This window comes from Eumetopias jubatus, unplaced genomic scaffold (assembly GCF_037043125.1).
Source record: "Eumetopias jubatus isolate StellerSeaLion01/CBP00866 unplaced genomic scaffold, mEumJub1_p1.0 scaffold_11, whole genome shotgun sequence".
In the NCBI taxonomy this organism is placed as follows: domain Eukaryota; kingdom Metazoa; phylum Chordata; class Mammalia; order Carnivora; family Otariidae; genus Eumetopias; species Eumetopias jubatus.
This window is the reverse complement of record NW_028274817.1, coordinates 46,092,380-46,114,677: the sequence shown is the minus strand read 5'-3', so window position 1 is coordinate 46,114,677 and position 22,298 is coordinate 46,092,380. Positions and strand designations below refer to the sequence as shown.

The window sequence follows — 22,298 nt, the reverse complement described above, 5'->3', positions numbered from 1 at the left end:
CCCAGTAGAGGAATTACTGGATAATGTGGTGATTCTATTTTTAGTTTTTTGAGGAACTTACATACTGCTTTCCACAGTGGCTGCACCAGCTTGTATATCCACCAACAGTGTACGAAGGTTTTCTTTTTTCCACATCCTTGCCAACATTTATTTCTTGTCTTTTTGGTTTTAGCCATTCCGACAGGTGTAAGGTGATATCCCATTGTGGTTTTGATTTGCATTTCCCTGATAAAGAGGGATGTTGAACATCTTTTCATGTGTCTGTTGACCATCTATATGTCTTTGGAGAAATATCTATTCATGTCCTCTGCCCATTTTTAAATTGGATTATTTCTGTTTTTGGTGTCGAGTTGTATAGGTTCTTCATACATTTTGGATACTAACCCCTTATCAGCTATATTATTTATAAATATCTTCTCCTGTTTAGTTAGGTTGCCTTTTTGTTTTGTTGAAGGTTTCCTTTACTGTTCAAAAGCTTTTTATTTTGACATAGCCCAATAGTTTATTTTTTAATTTAATTTAATTTTTTTAAAGATTTTATTTATTTATTTATTTGAGAGAGAAAGAGAGAGCATGAGCCAGCTTGGTGGGGAGAGGGAGAAGCTGATTCCCCTTTGAGCCGGGAGCCAGATGCAGGGCTCAATTCTGGCACCCTGAGATCATGACCTGAGTTGAAGGCAGACACTTAAGCTACTGAGCCACCCAAGTGCCCCCAAATAGTTTATTTTTGCTTTTGTTTCCCTTGCCTTAGGAGACCTATCTAGAAAAATGTTGCTATCGCCAATGTCAGAGAAATTACCTATGTTTTCTACTAGGGTTTTTATGGTTTTAAGTCTCACATTTTGGTCTTTAATTCATTCTGAGTTTATTTTTCTATATGGTAAGAAAGTGGTCCAGTTTGATTCTTTTGCATGTAGCTGTCCAGTTTTCCCAGCACCATTTGTTGAAGAGAATGTCTTCCTCATTGTATAATCTTGCCTCCTTTGTCATAGATTAATTGACCATATAATCATGGGTATATTTCTGGACTCTATTCCATTGATCTATGTGTCTGTTTTTGTGCCAGTACCATACATTTTGATTACTACAGCTTTGTAGTATATCTTGAAATCTGGAATTGTGATACCTCTAGCTTTGTTTTTCTTTTTCAAGATTGCTTTGGCTACTCTGGGTCTATTGTGGTTCCATATAAATTTTAGGATTATTTGTTCTAGTTCCATTAAAAATTGCTGTTGGTATTTTGATGGGGATTGCATTAAATCTGTAGATTCCTGTAGGTAGTATAGACATTTTTAAAAAATAAATTTATTTATTTATTTGTTTCAGAGTTAGAATTTAGTGATTCATCAGTTGCATATAACACCCAGTGCTCATTACGTCAAGTGCCCTCCTTAATGCCCATCACCCAATCATCCCTTCCCCTCACCCACCTCCCCTCCAGCAACCCTCTATTTGTTTTCTAGAGTTGAGCGTCTCTTATGGTTTGCCTCCCTATTTTCATCTTATTTTATTTTTCCTTCCCTTCCCCTATGTTCATCTGTTTGATTTCTTAAATTCCACATATGTATGAAATCATATGGTATTTGTCTTTCTCTGACTTATTTCACTTAGCATAATAACCTCTACTTCTATCCACGTCATTGCAAATGGCAAGATTTCATTCTTTTTGATGGCTGAGTAATATTCTTTGTGTGTGTGTGTGTGTGTGTGTGTGTGTGTGTGTGTGTGTGTGTGTGTATCACATCTTTTTTATCCATTCATCTGTTGATGGACATCTGGGCTCTTTCCTGGTAGTATAGACATTTTAACATTTGTTCTTCCAGTCCATGAACATGGAATGTTTTTCCATTTCTTTGTGTTATCTTCAATTTCTTTCATCAGTGTTTTATAGTTTTCAGAATATAGGTCTTTCCCCTCTTTGGTTAAATTTATTCCTAGGTATTTTATTCTTTTTGGTGCAGTTATAAATGGTGTTGCTTTCTTAATTTCTCTTTCTGCTACTTCATTATTGGTGAATAGAAATGCAACGAATTTCTGTATATTAATTTTGTATCCTGTGACCTATGGTATCCTATGACTGACTGAATTCATTTATCAGTCCTAGTAGTTTTTTGGTGAAGTCTTTAGGGTTTTCTGTATATAGTTTCATGTCATCTGCAAATAGTGAATGATCATTTTAATGTATTGTTGTATGCAGTTTGCTCATATTTTGTGGAGGATTTTTGCCATCTGTGTACATTAGGGATATTGGTCTGAAGTTTTATTTTTTTGTGGCATCTTTGTATGGTTTTGGTATCAGGGTAATGCTGGCCTTGTAGAATGTATTTGGAAGCTTTCCTTGCTCTTATATTTTTTTGGAATAATTTGAGGAGAATAGGTATTAAGTCTTCTTTAAAAGTTTGGTAGAATTCAGGGCACCTGGGTAGCTCAGTCAGTTAAGCATCCAACTCTCAGTTTCGGCTCAGGTCGTGATCTTGTAGTCGTGAGATCAGCCCCGTGACAGGCTCCATGCTAAGCACAGAGTCTGCTTGGAATTCTCTCTCTCTCTCCCCCTCTCCCTGCTCTCTCAAGTACATAAATAAATTGTTATTTTTTAATTTTTTAAAGATTTTATTTGACAAGGAGAGAAAGCAAGAGAGAGAGCGCTAAGCAGGGGGAGCAGCAGGCAGAGGGAGTAGGAGAAGCAGGCTCCGCACTGAGCAAGGAGCCCGACTTGGGGCTCGATCCCAGGACTCTGGGATCATGACCTGAGCCGAAGGCAGATGCTTAACTGACTGAGCCACCCAGGCGCCCCTATAAATAAATCTTTAAAAAAACAAGTTGGTAGAATTCACTTGTGAATCCTTCTGGTCCTGGATTTTTATTTTTTGGTAGTTTTTTTTCTAATTACCAATTCAGTTCTGTTACTTGTAATTGGTCTGTTCAGATTTTCTATTTCTTCCTGGTTCAGTTTTGGAAAATTGTATGTTTCTAGGTATTTATCCATTTTTCTAGGTTGTCCACTTTTTTGGCATCTAAGTTTTCATAGTTATTCCCTTATAATCCTTTGTATTTCTGTGGTGTTATTACTTTCTCTCATTTCTGATTTTATTTATTTGGGTCCTTTCTCTTTTTCTTGATGAGTCTGGTAAAGGTTTATCAATTTTGTTTATATTTTCAAAGAACCAACTCTTAGTTTCATTGATTTTTTTTTCTTTTTTTACTCTCAGTGTCATTTATTTCTGCTTTTATCTCTATTATTTCCTTTCCTCTACTCTCCTTGGGATTTGTTTGCTCTTCTTTTTCTCGTTTTTTTAGGTGTAAGGTTAGATTGTTTTTTGAGCTTTTTCTTGTTCTTGAGGTGGGCCTGTATGGCTATACATTTCCCTCTTAGATGTACTTTCACTGTGTCACAACAATTTTGGACTGTTGTGTTTTCATTTTCATTTGTCTCTGTGTCTTTTTTATTTCTTCAATTGCTTCATTGCCCCATTGGTTGTTTAATATCATGTTGTTTAGTCTGCATGTGTTTGTGTTTTCTCCAGTTTTTTTCCTTGTGATTTTTTTCTAGTTTCATACCATTGTGATTGGAAAAGGAGCATGATGTGATTTTGGTCTTCTTAAATTTATTGAGGCTTGTTTTGTGGCCTAACGTGTGATCTGCCCTGCTGAATGTTCCATGTGCACTAGAAAAGAATGTGTATTCTGTTATTTTTGGCTAGAATATCCTGTGTATATCTATTATGTCCATCTGGTCCAATGTGTCACTCAAAGGCATTGTTTTAGAATTGTTTTCTTAATTTCATGTTCAGATTGCTCATTAATGCTGTATAGAAATGCAGTTGATTTGTGTATATTGATCTTACATCCTGAATCCTTGTTGAACTCATTTTTTTTGTTAAACTCATTTTTTAATTTTTACAGCTTTTCATTGGATCCCTTAGGATTTTCTGTACACAACATTATGTTTTCTGCAAACAGATAATTTTATTTCCTCCTTTAAAATCTAGATCTTTTGTTTTTTTTTCTTGCCTAACTAATTCCATTCCCTGGAACCTCAGGTACAATTAATGTTGAAGAAAAGTGGCAAGAATGGACAAGTTTGTTTTTTTTTTTCTTGATTATTGGGGAAATAATTTCATTTTTCTGCAGTGTGATACTCGGAATTTCCATGGATGCCCCTTATCAGGTTGAGGAACTGCCTTTCTATTTTTAGTTCCTTGAGTGTTTTTATCTCAACAGTGTTGAATTTTGTGAAATGCTCTTTTCTTTATCTACAAATGTGATCATGTGGTTCCTACCCTTTCTTCTGTTGATAATGTTAATCTGCTAAATCCCACTTGGTCATGGAGAACAATCCCTTTTAGATATTGCCAGATTTGGTTTCTCGATAGCTTGTGGATGATAAGGGATATTGATATTTCCTTGTATGTCTTTGTCTGGTTTTGGTTTCAGGTTAATTCTGGCCTCTTAGAATAAGTTAGGAAGTATTCTTTCTCCTACTGTTTGGAAAAGTTTGTGAAGGATTGGCATTAATTCTTCTTTAAATATCTGATAGATTTTACCAGTGAAGCCCTCTGGTCATGGGCTTTTATTAGTGGGAAGATTTTAAATTTCTAGCCAACCTTTTGTTATAGTTCTATTCAGCTGTTCAGTTTCTTCTTGGGTCATGCTCAACATTTAGTTGTCTATCTAGAATTTGTTTCATATACTTTATCTAATTTATTGATGTACCTTATGATACTTTTATTTCTGTAAAGTTGGTAGTGATTTTCCCCTTTATTCCTGATTTTAGTGATTTGAATTTTCTCTTTTTTGTGTGTATTTAGCCTAGCTAGTTTGTCAATATTGCTGACCTTTTCAAAGAACCGGTTTCGTTTCATTGCTTCTCTACTTAATAATTTTTTTAATTTTAATTGTAATTAAATACACATAACATAAAATTTACCATCTAATGACATTAAATACATTTACATTGTTGTGCTACCATTACTACTGTCCATCCTCAGAACTCTTTTCATCTTGTAAAACTGAAACTCTACCTATTAAACAATAACTCCCTATTCCCTCCTCCCCATAGCCCTTTGTAGCCTTCATCCTATTTTTAGTCTGAGTTTGAGTCTACTCTAGGTACCTCATATAAGTGGATTCATACAGTGTTTGTCCTTTTATAAATAGCTTACTTCACTTAGCATGTCTTCAAGGTTCATCCCTAATATAGCATGTGTACAAATATCCTTCCTTTTTTAAGGCTGAATAATATTCCACTGTATGTATATATGACATTCTGTTTATCTGTTCGTCCTTTTTTTAAATCTCAATCCCTCTTATTTAATTTTTTTCATTTTAGTATAGTTGACACACAATGTTACATTAGTTTCAGTTGTACAACATAGTGATTCAACTTCTCTATACATTATGCTATGTTCATCACAAGTGTAGCTACCATGTGTCACCATACAATGCTATTACAATACCATTGATTATATTCCCTATGCTGTACCTTTTATTTCCGTGATTCATTCATTTCATAACTGGAAGCCTGTATATCCCAGCTCCCCACCACTCCCCACCACTCCCGGCACCCTACCCCCATTTTGCTTATCTGCCTTACCCCCTTCCCTCTGGCAGCCATCAGTTCTCTGTATTTATAGATCTAATTCTGCTTTTTGTTCGTTTATTCATTTGTTTGGTTTTTTAGATACCACATGAGTGAAATCAGACAGTATTTGTTTTTCTAAGTCTGATTTATTTCATTTAGCATAATACCCTCTAGGTCCACCCATGTCTGTTTTATCTTTTGATGAATACTTGGATTACTTCTCATTTTTGGTTCTTGAAAATAATGCTGCTATGAATATGGGTATAGAATTATCTGTTCAAGTCCTTGCTTTTCAGTTCTTTTGGTTATATACCCAGGAGTAGAATTGCTGAATCATATGGTAATTCTATTTATACTTTTTTGAAGAAACACTTGTACTGTTTTCTATAAGTTTTCCCATATTGAGTTTATATTCATATCAGCAGGGCAAAGGGGTTCCAATTTCTCCATGTCCTCACCAGCACTTCTTATTTTTTTTTTTTTTTAATAGTCATCCTGTGGATGTGAGGTGGTATCTCATGGTTTTGATTCTCATTTCCCTAATGATTAGTGATGTAGAGCATCTTTTTATTTGCTCATTGGTCATGTGTATATCTTTGGAGAATGTCTATTCAAGTCCTTCGCCCATTTTTTCAAATCAGGTTGTTTTTTTGTTGTTGAGTTGTAGGAGTTGTTTATATAAAAAGTCTTGGGGTGCCTGGGTAGCTCAGTTGGTTAAGCATCTGCCTTCGGCTCAGGTCATGATCCCAGGGTTCTGGGATCGAGTCCTGCCTGCATCAGGCTCCCTGCTCCACGGGGAGCCTGCTTCTCCTTCTGCCTCTCTCTCTTTCTCTCTCTCTCTGTCTCTCATGAATAAATAAATAAAATCTTTAAATAAAAAGTCTTGATAATTACCCCTTATCAGGTAAGTGATTTACAAATATTCTCCCCCATTCCATAGATTGCCTTTTCATTCTGTTAATTATATCCATTGATGTGTAGATTTTAAGTTTAAGGTAGTCTTATGTTTTTTTTTTCTGTTTTTGCTTTTGTTTCCTGTGTTTTTGGTGTCATATCCAAGAAATCATTGCACAGTCCGAGTCATAAAGCTTTTCTCCTGTTTTCTTCGAGGGATTTTATAGTTTTTTAAGTCTTATGTTTAGTTTTTTTTTTAATATTTTATTTATTTATTTGACAGAGACAGACACAGCGAGAGAGGGAACACAAGCAGGGGGAGTGGGAGAAGGAGAAGCAGGCTTCCTGCTGAGTAGGGACCCTGATGCAGGGCTCGATCCCAGGACCCTGGGATCATGACCTGAGCTGAAGGCTGATGATTAACCGACTGAGCCACCCAGGTGTTCCTGTTTTTCTATTCTTTATTTCATTTATTTCTTGCTCTAATCATTATTATTTATGATTGACTCTTGTACAACACAGGTTTGAACTGCATGGATCCACTTCATGCAGATTTTTTTTAATAAATACAGTATAGTACTGTAAATGTATTTTCCTTATGATTTTTATAATAACTTTAAATTCAATTAGCCAACATATAGTACATCATTAGTTTCAGATGTAATGTTCAATAATTCATCAGTTACGTATAACACCCAGTGCTCATCACATAATTTGCTCCTTCTTTTCACTACATCTGTATCTTTGGGGTAAATACCCAGTAGTGCAGTTGCTTTGTCATAGGGTAGTTCTATTTTTAACCTCCTGAGGAGCCTCCATACTGTTTGCCAGAGTGGCTGTACCAGCTTGCATTCCCACCCACAGTGTAAGAGGGGTCCCCTTTCTCCGCATCTGCACCAACATTTGTTGTTTCCTGTCTTGTTAATTTTAGCCATTCTAACTAAATTTTGAATTTTGGTAACATTTTCTTTTCTCTAGCTTACTCTATTGTAAGAATACAGTATATAATGCATATAAAATATGTGCTGATCGATTGTTTATGTTATTGGCCAGGCTTATGGTCAACAGGCTGTCAGCTAAGTTTTTGGGGAGCCAAAGTTATACACAGATTTTTGACTGCACCAGGGTTGGCACCCCTAACTGCATGTAATTCAGGGGTCACCTGTACTTTCTTCTTACTTTGGGTTTAGTTTGCTTTTCTGTTTCTAGTTTCTTAAGGCAGTAGGTTAGATTATTGAATTGAGATCTTCCTTCAGAGACTTTAAATGCTGGGTTTTTAAAAATAGTCTTTGCCAAATTTTCTCATTTTCTGGGGAGTGGGTCCACAGAACTCATCTCATCCTGGAAGTGGACCTCTATATGGACACTTTTTATCATAAAGGAACCACATTCAGTTTCTTGAATATCCTTCTAGAGAGATACTGCATATTTCTGTGTAAATAATCTTTTACAACACTATATACCATATTTACTTTTCTGCCTCTTGAAATTTTGACTTAATATTTAGGCTTTTGTTTCATTTTTGTACGTAAAGGCCACCTCATTCTTTTTGATGTCTCCATGGTATTCCATCATATGAATCCATATTAGAGTTAAGCATGTAAGTTGAACATTTAAGTTGTTTCTAGTTCTTTTATGAAATTATACTCTAGTGAATATTCATAAACCGTATACATCATTTCATATATAAGTGTGTCTGTGGATAAAATTGCTCTAAATGGAATTGTTTTCATAGTGTATATCTTTTTTTATTTTGTTGGGTATCATTAAATTTTAGGTTTTAGGGGCACCTGGATGGCTCAGTTGGTTAAGCGTCTGCCTTTGGCTTGGGTCATGATCCCGGGGTCCTGGGATCAAGCCCCATGTCAGACTCCCTGCTCAGCGGGAGTCTGCTTCTCCACCCCCCCGCCCCTCCCCGTGCTCGTGCTTGCTCTCCTTCTCTCTCTCAAGTAAATAAAAATCTTTAAAAAAACAGATTTTAGCTTTTAGTAGAAGTTAAATGAATTTACATTATTGCTAACAATGAATGGTTTGTTGGTTTCTCCATACCCTGTCAAATGGTTGCATCTAGTTCTTATTTGGTAAAACTTGTAATGAATTATAGATAGGGTAGGATTGATTTTCATAAGTGAAATAATTTTTTCTTCTAGACTGTGTGTGTTAGAAGACTCAGTCTCTAAAGTAGTAAATATTATCAACTTGAACATAGGTAAGCAAGCTCATTTTGGAGGATCAGGAATTGATTGATATATTCTTTTAAATCAGAAAACAGTTTTTAAAATGTTTAAGGAAGGTTGGTTCTGACTAGAAGGTTTAAATTCTAGTAGCGTAGAGCACATTTGGCAAAATGTAAAACTGCCATTTTTATAACTGATGATGTTTCTATATGGTTCTGAAAATACTGGGTTTTTAATGTCAAGTTGTGTTTTAAAAGAGTGCCTTTTGAGCCCTTGTCACCAGCTAACTGCTCACTAAGTATCTTACCTTCAAGATGGTAAAAATTACCTCTGATACCATGGCAGTATGATTTAATGCTCACATTTTTATTTTATGGAATTTTAACATTGTAAATATTTCAAACTAGTCAGCTTTTTAGAGATAATTTAGTAAATTTAATTTGGCCAATCCATTCTCAGTATCAAAGAGCTCCACTTAGTTAATGAGTCAAAATATTTTGAACATTTGTAGAGCCTACATTTCAGGAATTCTGAAGCTCTAGATTTTATTATCATAATTACCTTTGAATCAATAGTTGCTTCTTTATTCACTCAACAAATATTTATTTTGTGTTCACTATGCTTCTCACACTGGGAATATAGTACCTGAGAAGACAGATACCATCTCTGCCCAAATGGAGTTTATATTTCAAATAAGAACAAATAGTAAATAAGTTATGAAATAAGTAAACATGTTAATTTTGAATTTTGAGAAATGCTGTGAAGGACATAAACAGGGTGGGGTAAGAGAAAGAGTGACTGGGGAGTTGTCAGGAATGGGTGTTCAAGAAAGGCTTTTTGAGGAGGTGGCATTTGGTCTAAGATTTCTTCTAAAAGATGAGAATAAGCCAGCCTAGGAATAGCTGGAATAAGAGCATTCCAGGTGGTGGGAATACAGTGGCTCAAGGGGTTCAAGGAAACAAGGAAGGCCAGTATGGCTTATAGCTTAAGGAACAAGAGTGAGAATGGAGTGAAATAAGATGGCAGAGATTCAGGGGCTATCTCTCTTACAGATCTGTTGGGAGTGCCGTGGGAAATGATTGAAAATTTTTAAAGCAAAGTCATAGTATGGTCCAAGTTTATGTTTAATAGAGATCATTTTGGCTTTTTTTGTGGAGCATAGAGTTATAAGAGGCCCGAGTGGCTGCAGGGGTATCAATTAGGAGGCTCTTGATAGAGTCTAGACAAGAGATACTGGTAGAGATTTGTATACATATGGTGGTAGTAGAAATGGATGGAAGTGGACTGATTTGAGATATATTGCAGAGGTAGAACAGACCGGACTTGATGAATGGCTTCATTAGAAGTGAGAGGCAAACCATAAGAGATGCTGAACTCTAAGAAACAGACTGAGGGTTGCTGGAGGGGAGGTGGGTGGGGGGATGGGGTAACTGGGTGATGGGCATTAAGGAGGGCACTTGATGTAATGAGCACTGGATGTTGTATGCAACTGATGAATCACTAAATTCTTCCTCTGAAATTAATAAAAAAAAAGTGGGAATGAGAAAAAGAAAAGGACTGAGTTTTTTTAATTGAGCAACTGGGTTGATGGTGATTCCATGTATTAATAAGAGGAATACTGGTCAAAGAACAGGAGAGGTTATTTTGGTTTGGGGGGAGGGCAAGCTGAGACTCAAGTTCTGTTTTGACCTACTTAAGTTTGAGGTGCCTGTTAGACATCCAAGAAGTGTAAATATAGGCAGTTTGAAGCTGGGCTTGGAGTTCAGGAGAGAAGTTGAAACTAGAGAAATAAATAAGAATATATAATCAGTAAAAACATGTTCTTTTTACTTTTTAACTTCTCAGAGATCAGGATTCATCTTGTAATTGATGTCAGCCAGGCAGCAATGAAAATATAGTTGTCATTTGCTGTTTTTGAGTGTGCCCAGGCAGATTACCAGAAACAGACCTTGCAGGATGGTTGTCAGCAGGTTGGGGAAAAAACTTGGAGAAAATATTGGAACACTCTTTTAAGCCCCAAAAACGAAATGTCTTAGAGAAAGAGGGCAGGAAAACAGTGTACCATACATGTTATGGACTTTCCTTGAAGCAGGAGCCAAAAGTAGGTTAGGTTTATGTAAATGGGACCCCAACCCTGGTATCTTTTAGTTCTTTTAAGAAATGTTACATTGCCAACAGTCTGGCACAGAAGATGATATTGTGTGAAAAAACATAGTTATCTGCAGCTCTTGAGTAGAAAAGTAATTCAGAAGAGTAGGACTCCAAATTAGGGAGAATATGGAAGGTTATAGTGAGTGTTTACTCAAAAGGAATGCAAGAGGGTAATAGGAATAAAATGTAGCAAATGAATCAGACAGTGAAGAGACGTCCTAATTTTCTGGTAATTTTTGCTAACCAAATATTTTCATCTCCTATCTCCCCACTTTTTTTGTTTTTTAAGGAATGTCCAGAAGAAACGACAGTAAGCGTGAGCTCTGTTCGGGTAAATAAATTTATTTTCATCATGTTCAGGGATTTAGTATAGCTTCATTTCATCAAAAAATTTATACTTTTCCTTTTCTCCCAGTCTTAAGCCTGCTGCCTTCACAAAGGCAAAGTGAAATATTTGCCTCCTGAGTTATTTCTGGTGACTTTTATGTGAATTTATTGGCACATATCCTCTACAGTCTTCTCTAAGATATAACTATTCATAGTTTGACTCTTGCTCTTGTATCTGTGCATTGTCTCATTTTATAGTACAGTTGCATGTATTCAAAGTGTGACTGTAATGAGGCTGATTTAACAAAACCTAACATAGTTGTCTCGTTATAGAAACTCTGCTGTGTAGATATTTAATGTAGGCAGTAATATAATAATGTCTGCTCCCATGTTATCCATTTTAGATGTTAAATTTCTAGAGCATGTGGATGATGACCCATTTCCATTTCATAGTACTTGTTCAGTTGAACAGCTAAAATTTTTGCCAGTATAATCAAAGGAATGTTTAGCCCTTAAACTTTGGGTACTTTCTGGTTTGGATGTTACTCTAGTGCCTGAGTTCCAGTTAGGAACTTGGCCCCTCTGAGCTAACTCTTGGTATGTGCATTCAGGACACTGGGAACTTTTCCTAGGGAAAGAAGAGGAGGTAGAGAATAAGCATAGTAAATATTTGATAAGTAATTTTCCCTTTTTTTGTGCCTGCAGGGAAAGAAATGGAACTGGTATTTGGACTATTTATTTTCAGAGGGGTTACAAGGCTTGAAACTTTTCATAAGAAGTAGTATTCATCATTCTTCTGTCCCCTGATCAGAGAGCATAAACCACAGCATCAACATTAAGTGAATTTTGACTGAAACGAACTGACCATACCGGACTAAATTCTTTTCCTTGTTGCTAGAGAGGCCAAGTGGTTCAACTTGAGTTTCCTAATCTTTTCATCAACAGACTGCCATCCTCAGGGAGTACTTGGACTGGCCTTCTGTGCGTGGTCCAGGAGAGCCTCAGTGTGGCTAACTTTATTTTTCAGGATCTAGAGTCTTTAGCCCACTAGTAAAAAATGACTTCATCATAAGGCTCTGCCTTCCACCAAATTATACGTAGATACATCTGTTATGTGACAGGATTTTTTACATTCTTGTGGACTGTAAGTTGCATTGATGGAAGAGAGCAGGTAATATATAGTGGCATTTAAGCCACAGACATACTTTTGCAAAATGCCCTGCCTCTGAAACCTCTGGAAATATTGCCATTTTCCTTATTGTGAACAACAATGTCAGCATCAAGTTAACAGGATATAACATTTTTTTTTTCTAACTCTAACTAGTTGGTAGCTTCCTGGGCCTTCACTGGTAGCAATTTGATAAGAGAAGGAAGTGGAAAGGATTGTGGGATAATCTAAAATGTTCCTATTTATTCCAGTTTGATTTCACAAAACTATACTACTTTGTGTGTGTATGTGTAATATATGTCCCATTTTTAAGTGGTCAGGCCCAAATAAACAGACTTTATTTTCAGTGATAATTTTGAAGCTTTTAAAAAAATTTATAATAGCTAGAATATCTTGCTGAAAATTCAGCCTCACTACTACTGAGTAACTTTTCCCCTTTTAATAAAATTCATATCATTTGAGAGAAATTAAGCTAAGTTTACTTTTGTTTTTAAAGGCACATTCTTGTGGGGTTTTTTTTCCTTTAAAGCAAAACAAAACTCTATATTATTAGGTAGTGTTCAGACTAGAATCCCATTCATTTTTTGATTCAATACATATCTAGCTTACCATGTGGCAGATACTCTTTTGTGTGCTGGCTGTATAGCTGTGAGCAATACAAAGTACCGCTTTTGTAGAATTTACTACATCCCTTTGGAGAAGGCAGACAATAAATATATAAGCAAAAATATAGTATGAGGTGCTATAAAAAAGCAGCAAGGAATAGGGGCAGAATATTGAGAGGGTTACTACTTTAAGGCCTGTTTGAGGAGGTGACCTATGCAGAAACCCTAATGAAATAAGTGTATGAGCCATGTGAATATCTGGGGAAAGAGCATTCTGGGGAGAGGTAAAGGCAAGTTGTGAAAGGCTTAAAAATGTTAACTTAGTTGGCACATTTGAGTAATAGCAGAGAGGCCAGTAAGGTTACAATACAGTAATTAAAGGAGAAGAGTGGTAAGAAATGAAATAGGAGAGAAATCAGAGAGTAGTTCATGAAGGCCCTTATAATGTATTATAGATATATAATAGGAAGCCATTAGAAGGATTGAGAGCAGAGTGATATACTTTGATTTACCTGTATGGAGCTGTAGTTTGAAGGTTAGACTGAAGAAGATTAAGGGTTAAAGTAGAGAGACCAGTTATTAGAGTTCCAGGCAAGAATCTTAGACTAGTGTGGTAGATGATGGGGAGGTGGTTAGATATTGGATTTAGGCTCTACCTTAAAGGTAGAGAAGATAGGATCTGCTGTTAGCTTGGATACGAAGAGAGGGAAAAAGAGGAGTGACAGGTGACTCCTAGGTTTTTGAGCAACTGGGTGAGTTCTGGAATGCAGAGATGAGGCATCCTGGAGGAGGAACAGATTTGGAGGAATGTGGACTCAGAAGTTCTGTTTTGGCCATGTTAGGTTGGAGATGCTGAGTAGGCAGGTGGATATCCAGGTCTCGAGTTCAGGGTACACGTTGGGACTGGCAAAATTAATTTGGGCATCATTAGTGAATAGCCATGACATTGTATGGGATCACTTAGTGCAGCTAGAAAAAAGAAGATAAAGACAGCAAAGGACTGAGCCCTGTGGTGTAAGCCAACATTAAGAAGTAGAAGAGAAAAGGAGGAACCAGCAAAAGGCTGAGAAAGACCCACCAGTGGCTAGAAGAAAAGTGAGGAGACTGGTTGTTGTGCTGGAAGCCGAGTGAAAAAAGTGGTTAGAGCAAGAGAGGGAGTATTTATTGGTGTGGAATGTTGCCTATATACCTGGGTAAGAAAGTTTTAGCTGCTTTGAAGTAAATGTGATAGTGTCCCCAATAGATAACCTTTCTCACTTAGAGAGTTCTCTTTTAAGTTTGCAGTCCAAATAACTTTCCATATTGTTATTCAGAACATGATATCTTGGTTGTGAAGATCAAGTGGAACTTTCATTTGTGAGAAGGGATTTAATTATTTTTCATGAAATTTAAACCCTAACAATCTTTCAGTCATGGAAGAAATTTCTAAACCTAAGTTTTTGTTCCAGGAAAAAAATATTTTTCCCTTAGGTTTGTCTTTTTGTTCAGTAGTGATTTCCTGGGTATCTTTTCTGTTCATATTCTTCTCTTGATCCAGTTTTTTAACCCACTTAAGATTAGATGTGCAAATAAGCCACATCTAGTTATTTGAAAACTCTTTTTTGAAGAATGTTCATGGCAAAGAAAAAAAAATTTAAGAATAGCTATTTAGCTGTAGAGCAAACGTTGCCTAGGAAAGAAAAATAGAAAATTTGATTTATTATCCCAACTGTGTGGAAAGAATACTTTCTTTACTTAGTATTTATGTAAAATTGTTGATGTTACAAATATTGACTTAATAATGTTCAATACTAAGTTGCTGTTAGATTTCTAACATTTTGGAGTCCCTGGGTGGCTCAGTCTGTTAAGCAGCTGCCTTTGGCTTGGGTCGTGATCTCAGGGTCCTGGGATCGAGTCCCAGTGGGGCTCTCTGCTCAGCGGGGAGTCTGCTTCTCGCTCTCCCTCTGTACTCTTCCCCTCTCTCAAATAAATAAAATCTTAAAAAAAAAAAGATTTCTAACATTTTCTTTTTCTTTTTTTTCTGCCAAAACAAACTTTATTGCACCAAAAAGAAAAAAAAAAACTTCATTTATGTACAGTCAGATATAAAGACATCTCTTTTGACTCCTGTGCATATATTTCCTCAACTCAAGATTAGGGCATAAAAGGCAGGTATGCCAGACATGCTCTGCCCATGGCAGGGCCAAGGAGAGGATTGTCACTTGAAAGTGGGAACACTTAAATGGATGACAGACAACCACTGAACCAACAGACCAAGGGCATTCTCCTAAGCCCTGTGCTTGCTCTCAGAATGGAAGAGGGAAATTGGAAGCAGGGTCCCTTTTTGAGTCTCCTTGTTAGGAGGCCCAGCCTTAGGTATCTGAGATAAACTTCCATTCCCCAAGCCTACTTCCTGTCCAGTTTGTTTGCTTCCTGCCCTCCCAAGTCGGACATTCTCCTTTGTGCCCAACCCCTTCCGAACTCCCCCCCGGAAGTCCCACAACCCACAGGCAGAGGCCTCCATAGCAGCGGGCAGGGCAGGCCCAAGTCATCCTCTCCTGGACACTGGCCCGATACTGACTGAGGCCCTGGGGCACATGGATCGCCAACACCCCACTGGGAGCCATAACAATAAGAATCTGGAAAGTATGAGAAGAACACACCAAAAAGGGGAAGGCTGGATTCCCTCAGTGCCCAGGACCACAGGGCGCCTAAAGCACATTTTTTCTGAGCCAACCAGCTAAAGGATCACTGCAGCTAGATACAGAGAAGCAACACAGCCAGACAAATGCCCATCTGAGCTGGTGACAGAGCAGCTGGGAGGGCGGGGAGGGGGGGAGGCAAGAGAAGCGGAGAAGCCCAGAGTCCCAGCCCCAGCCCCTCTGCCATTGGCCAACCCTTGCTCCCCACAAGTTCCTGGGCATTGAAGTGAGGGGGAGGGGTGGGAGTGACTAGAGGCTGGGGTGAAAATACACTAGGACAGCCAAACAAAACACAACAGGACTAGCATCAGTCTCCCCACTGCACCCCACCGCCAGGAGAAATACCCTCATCGTGGCTAGCATTCAGGAACATCTGTAAGAGACTATTCTACGTAGTGGCTCTTATCCCCCACACACAGCAGCTGGCTGCGTTGGGAACTTTTCAAATCAGTGATTGCGGGAACAAAATCAGCTTCTCATGGTGCCTGTGCAGGCTTTACCAGGACCTTGGTTCAGTCCCAGTCACATTTACCTTCTGTCTTAAATCTAGAAATGGGCGAGGGAATGGGGGCGCAGAGGAGAAAGGTGCTCAGGTGCTAGGTAAAGCTTACTGATCAGCAGCCTAGACTCCACCACTGTTCCTTCTCTTTGGTCTGTCTAGAACAGTGACTATAAATTAGGAAAAACAAAATTATGCTGGCCCATGGGAAGTAATGGGAGAAGAGGCAGGGAGGAAAAGGGCATTGGGAAGCCCTGCTTCAAGACTGAAGACAGACAACCACCCAGACTGCTTAAGTGTCACAGACAGCCCCCCACCCAAAGCTCCCTTCCAGATATCCCCATCAATCATTTGGGCACACTCCCTCTTGGAATTACAGTTTGTCTCCCACCTACCCCTAAGGAGCTGACCCTGTGGAGAGGTGTGTCGTTTGGTTGGTTCTTGCCAGAGGCCCTTGCCCTAGGTGCTCCTGCATAGGTACGTTGGCCCCTGCTATGGGATGAACACGGCCCCAGATGCTCCAGAGCCAGGGAGGTCGGATCAGGAACAGCCTCCCCACGCCCACACCCTGGGATCCGAGCTTGCTTGGTTCTTGCCATCTTGCAGGATGTTGTCACATTTGGAGGGAGATACACAGTGCCTCTCCGTCCCTGGGGTGGGGGGGAAGGGACTTTGCTGGGACTCGAGTGGGGGGAGGGGAGAAGGGAGCAGGGTCTAAACCCTCAGGCTCCCGTGCAGGTTTGTCTCTGTCCCAGACGAACTGCTATCAGAGTCCATTTCGGCGTTCTTATTATGGAGCCTCTCCAGCACTTTCTGACGAATCAGTCCCAGGCGCATCAAGAGGGACTGGTAGTCAAAGTGTCCACGCTTCTCTCCAAAAGGGTCCTGCATAGTCTGGCCTTGAAGGTGCAGGCAGTCTTTGCAAGTCATCTCATTGAAGTAATACTCCAGGAAGGACTTCTCCATCACCCCTCGTAAGGGCTCAGAGCAGGGACACTTTCCTTCCATCATGTCACAGACCACCACTCTGATGGTCTCATGCCGGATACATTCATTGTAATTTTTGCTGTCTCCTGGATGTCTCTCCTGCTCAAAGCCAGGCTCATTGCGATAGGGGTTCTCAGTCATTAGGGACTGGATGGAGATGAGCACGGAAGAGATGCTCTGGGCTGGGCTCCAGGCGGGGCCAGTCCACGTACCTAGAATACTCAAGCAGACTTTCCCATTGCGGTAGAAGTTGGGGTTAAACCTCACTGTGTTATTGCCCGTTGTCATCAGTTTGACCCGAGGTGGGTGGATGGGATAGTCGGGCGGACACCGAAACACGAACAGGAAGAAACCCCCTTCATAAGGAGTGTCAAATGGGCCTGTGATCAATGCATGAATCTTAGTCATGTCAACAGTATCAGGTACAACGAACATTCCTGGAGGAGGCTCCTTATAAATGGACATGATATCCCGCTTGATCCGAAGTAGTCACTGCGGCGCGGTTCGTTCGCCGTCCCAGTCGGAGCTGAGTGTGGGGTCCCAGTGGCTAAGCAGCGCGGCCCGGTGGGCAGCGGCCGAGGGCGGGAGCCCGGGCAGCGGAGCCAGGCCGCTCCCCGGCCCCCGGCCCCGCCCGCCGCCGCCGCCGCCGCCGCCGCCGCCGCCTACACATCCGGCGGGAAAGGCGGCCCGAACCCGCTGCCGCTAACGCCAGCAACACCGGCGACACCGCTCGTCCCGGGGCCCGCCGCCCCGGCGCCCGCCCGCCGTCGCCGTCGCCGCCTCCTCGGTTGGACTCTCCGCCATCGCGGCTTCGCTTCCGGGACTGCTCGGCAGCATGTCCGCCGACCAGAGCGGCCGCTGCTCCCTCCTGCGCCCGCACCACCTAGAGCCGGGCCTTATTTTTCTTTTTTTATCATAACTTCTTCCTCTTGGTCTTGAGGATGATCTGGAAAGAAAAGTAGATAAATCAAGTCTGTGGTGTCTCACATAAAATTTCTGTTGTTTGCAGACAGTCTCTATATCAGATACATATTATATCACTCAATGGTTTACTAGAAATAAGAAAAATTATTCTCTAAAATTGGTATTACATTGGGGCACCTGGGTGGCTCAGTCGGTTGAGCATCGGACTCTTGATTTTGGCTCAGGTCGTGATCTCAGGGTTGTGAGACTGAGCCCTGCCTCAGGCTCCCCACTTAGCTGGGAGTCTGCTTTTCTCCTTCTCCCTCTCCTTCTGTTCCTCCCTCTCCCCCCGCCCCTCCCCCCCAATTGTACTCTCTCTCTCACATAAATATATCTTTAAAAAATGAAATAAAATTGGTATTTTTAAAATCTCTTTTCAATTGATATAACTTTGTACTTAATTTTTTTAATATAGAAAGACTATTTATGTCATATAAAAACATTCTATTTTTTATAAAGATGGATGCTATGGACTGAATGTTTATTTCTCCCAAATTGAGACATTTAAGCCCTGACCCCTAAAGTATTGACCCATAATTGTATTTGGAGGTGGGGCCTTTGGGAGGTAATTAGGTCATGAGGGTGGAGCCTTCATCAATGGGATTAGTACCTTTATAGGAAGAGACAAGAGAGGTACTGATCTTTCTCTCCACCATGTGAGAATACAGCAAGAAGGTAGCCATGTACAAGCTAGAAAGAGGGCTCTCACCAGAACCTGTCCATGTTGGCACCCTGATCTTTGGACTTCCAGCCTCTAGAATTGTGAGAAATAAATTTGTTTTTTAAGCCACTCGGTCTATGGTATTTTGTTATAGCTGCCTGATCTAAGACAATGACCAACAATGTTAAACAGAATATATTGTTGACCTGAATCATCAATGCTTTATTTTTATAATAACTCAGAAAAGGATGTCTTCCCAAGGAGCATAATAAGTACCTGTGAATTAAAGTCCACTTTTAAGTATGTAACAGGAAAGCAAATTTTTTCAGCTTTCAAGGAAGAATATTAGCTTATCTAACTAGATTTGCTGCACAGAGCTGAAGGCTTAATGTTAAGGAGTCCTTTCATTGCTTCTAGTTCTAGGTTTATCATTAAAGAATTGTGTGACCTTGGAAGACACTTAAGTACTTTGCCTCTTGATTCCCTCTTTGGTAAAATTTAGATTCTAATGTCTATCTTTCAAAGGTTTGGTATATAAAATGATAGAAAATCTGTGAAATTTCATTGAAAAGCCATAAAGGGGAAAAAAAGATATAAAAGTTTTTTCTACCTTTGAAGTATATCAATTCAAAGTATAACAATAGAATGTAATTGAAGACTGTCCCAGAAGGTAGTAGCTTACTGAAGTAGTATGCATTTTTCTATACTTTACCTTCTGATTGAACAGAGTTGCGTGAGCCTTTCTGGAAAAAGTGCTGAATGTATGAATAAGCATTTATTCAAAAATTTGACATCCTGATCATTTATGGGTATTCCAGCCCTGGATACAATAACACAGTTAATATCACATGAAATTGAACAAGACTGCAATTTTGATACTCTTTACTCTCCCCTTGTATCTATTTGTAGACAATTCTGTTACCCGAGGCAATGAGAGAGAAGATAGTATATAATTTTTAAAATTAGTACTTTTAGCTTTAAAAAATTAGAAATCATTTTTCTATTTACAATCAGCTTTGTAGCTAGGTTAAATTTGCAAACATGATCACCAGTTTCTGCAGTCAGTTGAAAATTAAAATGGGGAGGTTTTCTGGATGGCAATGTGAAGAGTTCATTGGAACTCCCCAGAGAATTATCTAATTGGTCAAAATTAAACCTAATCATTCAGTCTCTGGAGAATAATAAAAGGATTTACAACAAATTGAGAACCATTTATTCAAAATCTACAGAATTCAGTAATAGTAGTAGTAGGCTGTAACATCTGAAGTAGAGGCTACACCCATTCACCCAACTCTGTTTCAGGAGAGGTATTCTAGGAGGCTTGGAAACCAAGTGGCATCTCCTCCCAGATACTGTTCTATAATACAGAGGTTCTGTGAGGGAGAGGTCAGAGAAAACCTCAACGACTGGCAACATGCTGGCCCTGGCCTGAGGGGCCTGACTTTTTTTAGATAGTGGAGCAATTTATGCCTCCAAGGAACTGTTCAAAATAAAAATCAGCTAACAGTTACTGGGGGCCAAAAGCATAGCATGATACCAATGGAGGCAGATCAGAAATTTAACAGGGAGATCAGAAAGAGACAGCAAAGGAGGCCTGATGATGTAGAATAATGTGCTCTTACCTAAGGCCGCACTTTTAGGAGCAACTGGAGAGGAAACTGCTTTGCTATTAGTCCTTGGCTAAATGTGGAACAAACTTGTAAACTCCCTGTAATGTGAAAGCAGTCTCCAAACCATGCAGATCACACAGCAAAAAATGAAAACCTTAGTGGCTCAGGGGCTTCAGTACAACTCGGATCAATCAGTGACTGACTGCTAAACTGTAACGACCCAGGAAGGACCCTTAGGATGCCAGGTTTAAAGATAAAAGCAAGAAAAAATCCAAACAGGAAAAGTAAAGGCTGCATACTGTGGAGGAACAGACTTCACAGACTTAGTGTAGCCAAGTTACTAAACAACAGCAATAAACCCCAGAGTAGGGATAATCAGTATTCAGAGCTGCTACAATATATTATCTGAACTGTTCAGTTAATGAGAGGCAAAGAAACAGGAACATGTGACCCATACACAAGAAGAAAAGTAGAAATTTCCTTTGAGGGCATCAGATGTTGAACTTGGTGGACAAGGACTTCAAAGCAGCTATTTTAAATACATCTAAAGAGCTTCAACCATGTTTGAGTAATTAAAATAATATATGATGATAATGACATGAAAAAGAAAATACCACATCAAAAACTAATGATGTATTGTATGGTGACTAACATAACATAATTAAATTTAAAAAAATACCAGTGAAGGATAGAATGCATACACACTCCAAATGAAAATTCTGGACTGGAAAAGGGTGAAGAAAAATGAACAGAACCTCAGAGAAAGTGGTACACCATTAAGCACACAAACACACTCATAATGGGTATACTGGAGGAGGAAACAAAGGGACAGAAAAAATATTTGAATAAATAATGGCTGATAATTGCCAAATTTGTTGAAAACAATCTACACATTCATTAAGTTCAAGGAAATACTAGCAAATCAAATCCAGGAGTGCCTGGGTGGCTAGTTGGTTGGGCATCTGCCTTTGGCTCAGGTCATGATCCCAGGGTCTTGGGATTGAGCCCTGCATCAAGCTCCCTGCTCGGCGGGGAGCCTGCTTCTCCCTCTGCCACTCCTGTTGCTTGTGCTCACTCTCTGTCTCTCAAATAAATAAAATAAAATCTTTTTTAAAAAAAAGGCAAATCAAATCCAGCCACATGAGAAGCATTATACTCCATGACCAACTGGGATCTATCCCGGTCATGCAAGGTTGGTTTATTAACATCAATGTAGGACCTCATATCAAAACTGTTTAAGGGTGCCTGGGTGGCTCAGTTGGTTAAGCGTCTGCCTTCGGCTCGGGTCATGATCCCGGGGTCTTGGGATAGAGCCCCGCATCGGGCTCCCTGCTCAGCGGGGAGTCTGCTTCTCCTTCCCTCTGCCCCTCCATGCTGCTCATGTACTCTCTCTCACTCTCTTTCCCTCTTTCAAAATCTTTAAAAAAACTGTTTAAAGTAAAAATACATATAATATATTGCAAAGACATCCCATGTTCATAGATCAGAAGACTGAATATTGTTAAGATAACAATACTCCCCAAACTGATCTACAGTTTCAGTGCAAGCCCTATCAAAACCCTAGCTGGCATTTTTGCAGAAGTTGACAAGCTGGTTCTGAAATTCAAATGGAAATAGGCCATGAACAAAATAATACTGAAAAAGAACAAAGTTGGAGGCCTCACATTTCTCTATTTCAGACTTTGCAACAAGGCTACACTAATCAAGACAGTGTTGTACTAGCATAAGGATACACGTAGATCGATGGAATGGAATTTGGAGTCCAGAACTAAACCCATTCATGTAAAGTCCATTTGATTTCCAACAAGGATGCTGAGATACTTAATGGGAAAAGAATAGTCTTTTCAGGAAGTGGTGCCAGACAACTGGATATCCACATGCAAAAGAATCTGGTTGGACCCCTATATCCCATCATGTACAAAAATTAATTCAGATGGATCAAAAACTTAAGTTTAATATCTAAAACTGTAAAACTAGGGCACCTGGGTGGCTCA

General features: G+C 39.3%; 1 protein-coding gene and 1 pseudogene across 1 annotated transcript in view; one reads left to right on the top strand and one right to left on the bottom strand.

The window, feature by feature from the left end:
- The window catches only part of CENPI (centromere protein I), a 62,362-nt gene extending 49,561 nt beyond the window's left edge, over positions 1–12,801 (top strand). The window contains exons 20-21 of the mRNA XM_028095791.2: positions 11,093–11,134; positions 11,836–12,801. Of these exons, the coding sequence (XP_027951592.1) occupies positions 11,093–11,134; positions 11,836–11,937 (144 nt within the window). The 3' untranslated portion in view covers positions 11,938–12,801. The remainder of the gene's footprint in view (positions 1–11,092; positions 11,135–11,835) is intronic.
- A 3,984-nt stretch (positions 12,802–16,785) lies between these two features.
- On the bottom strand, positions 16,786–17,874 carry LOC114202536 (ubiquitin-conjugating enzyme E2 Z pseudogene; annotated as a pseudogene).
- Positions 17,875–22,298: the final 4,424 nt, after the last annotated feature.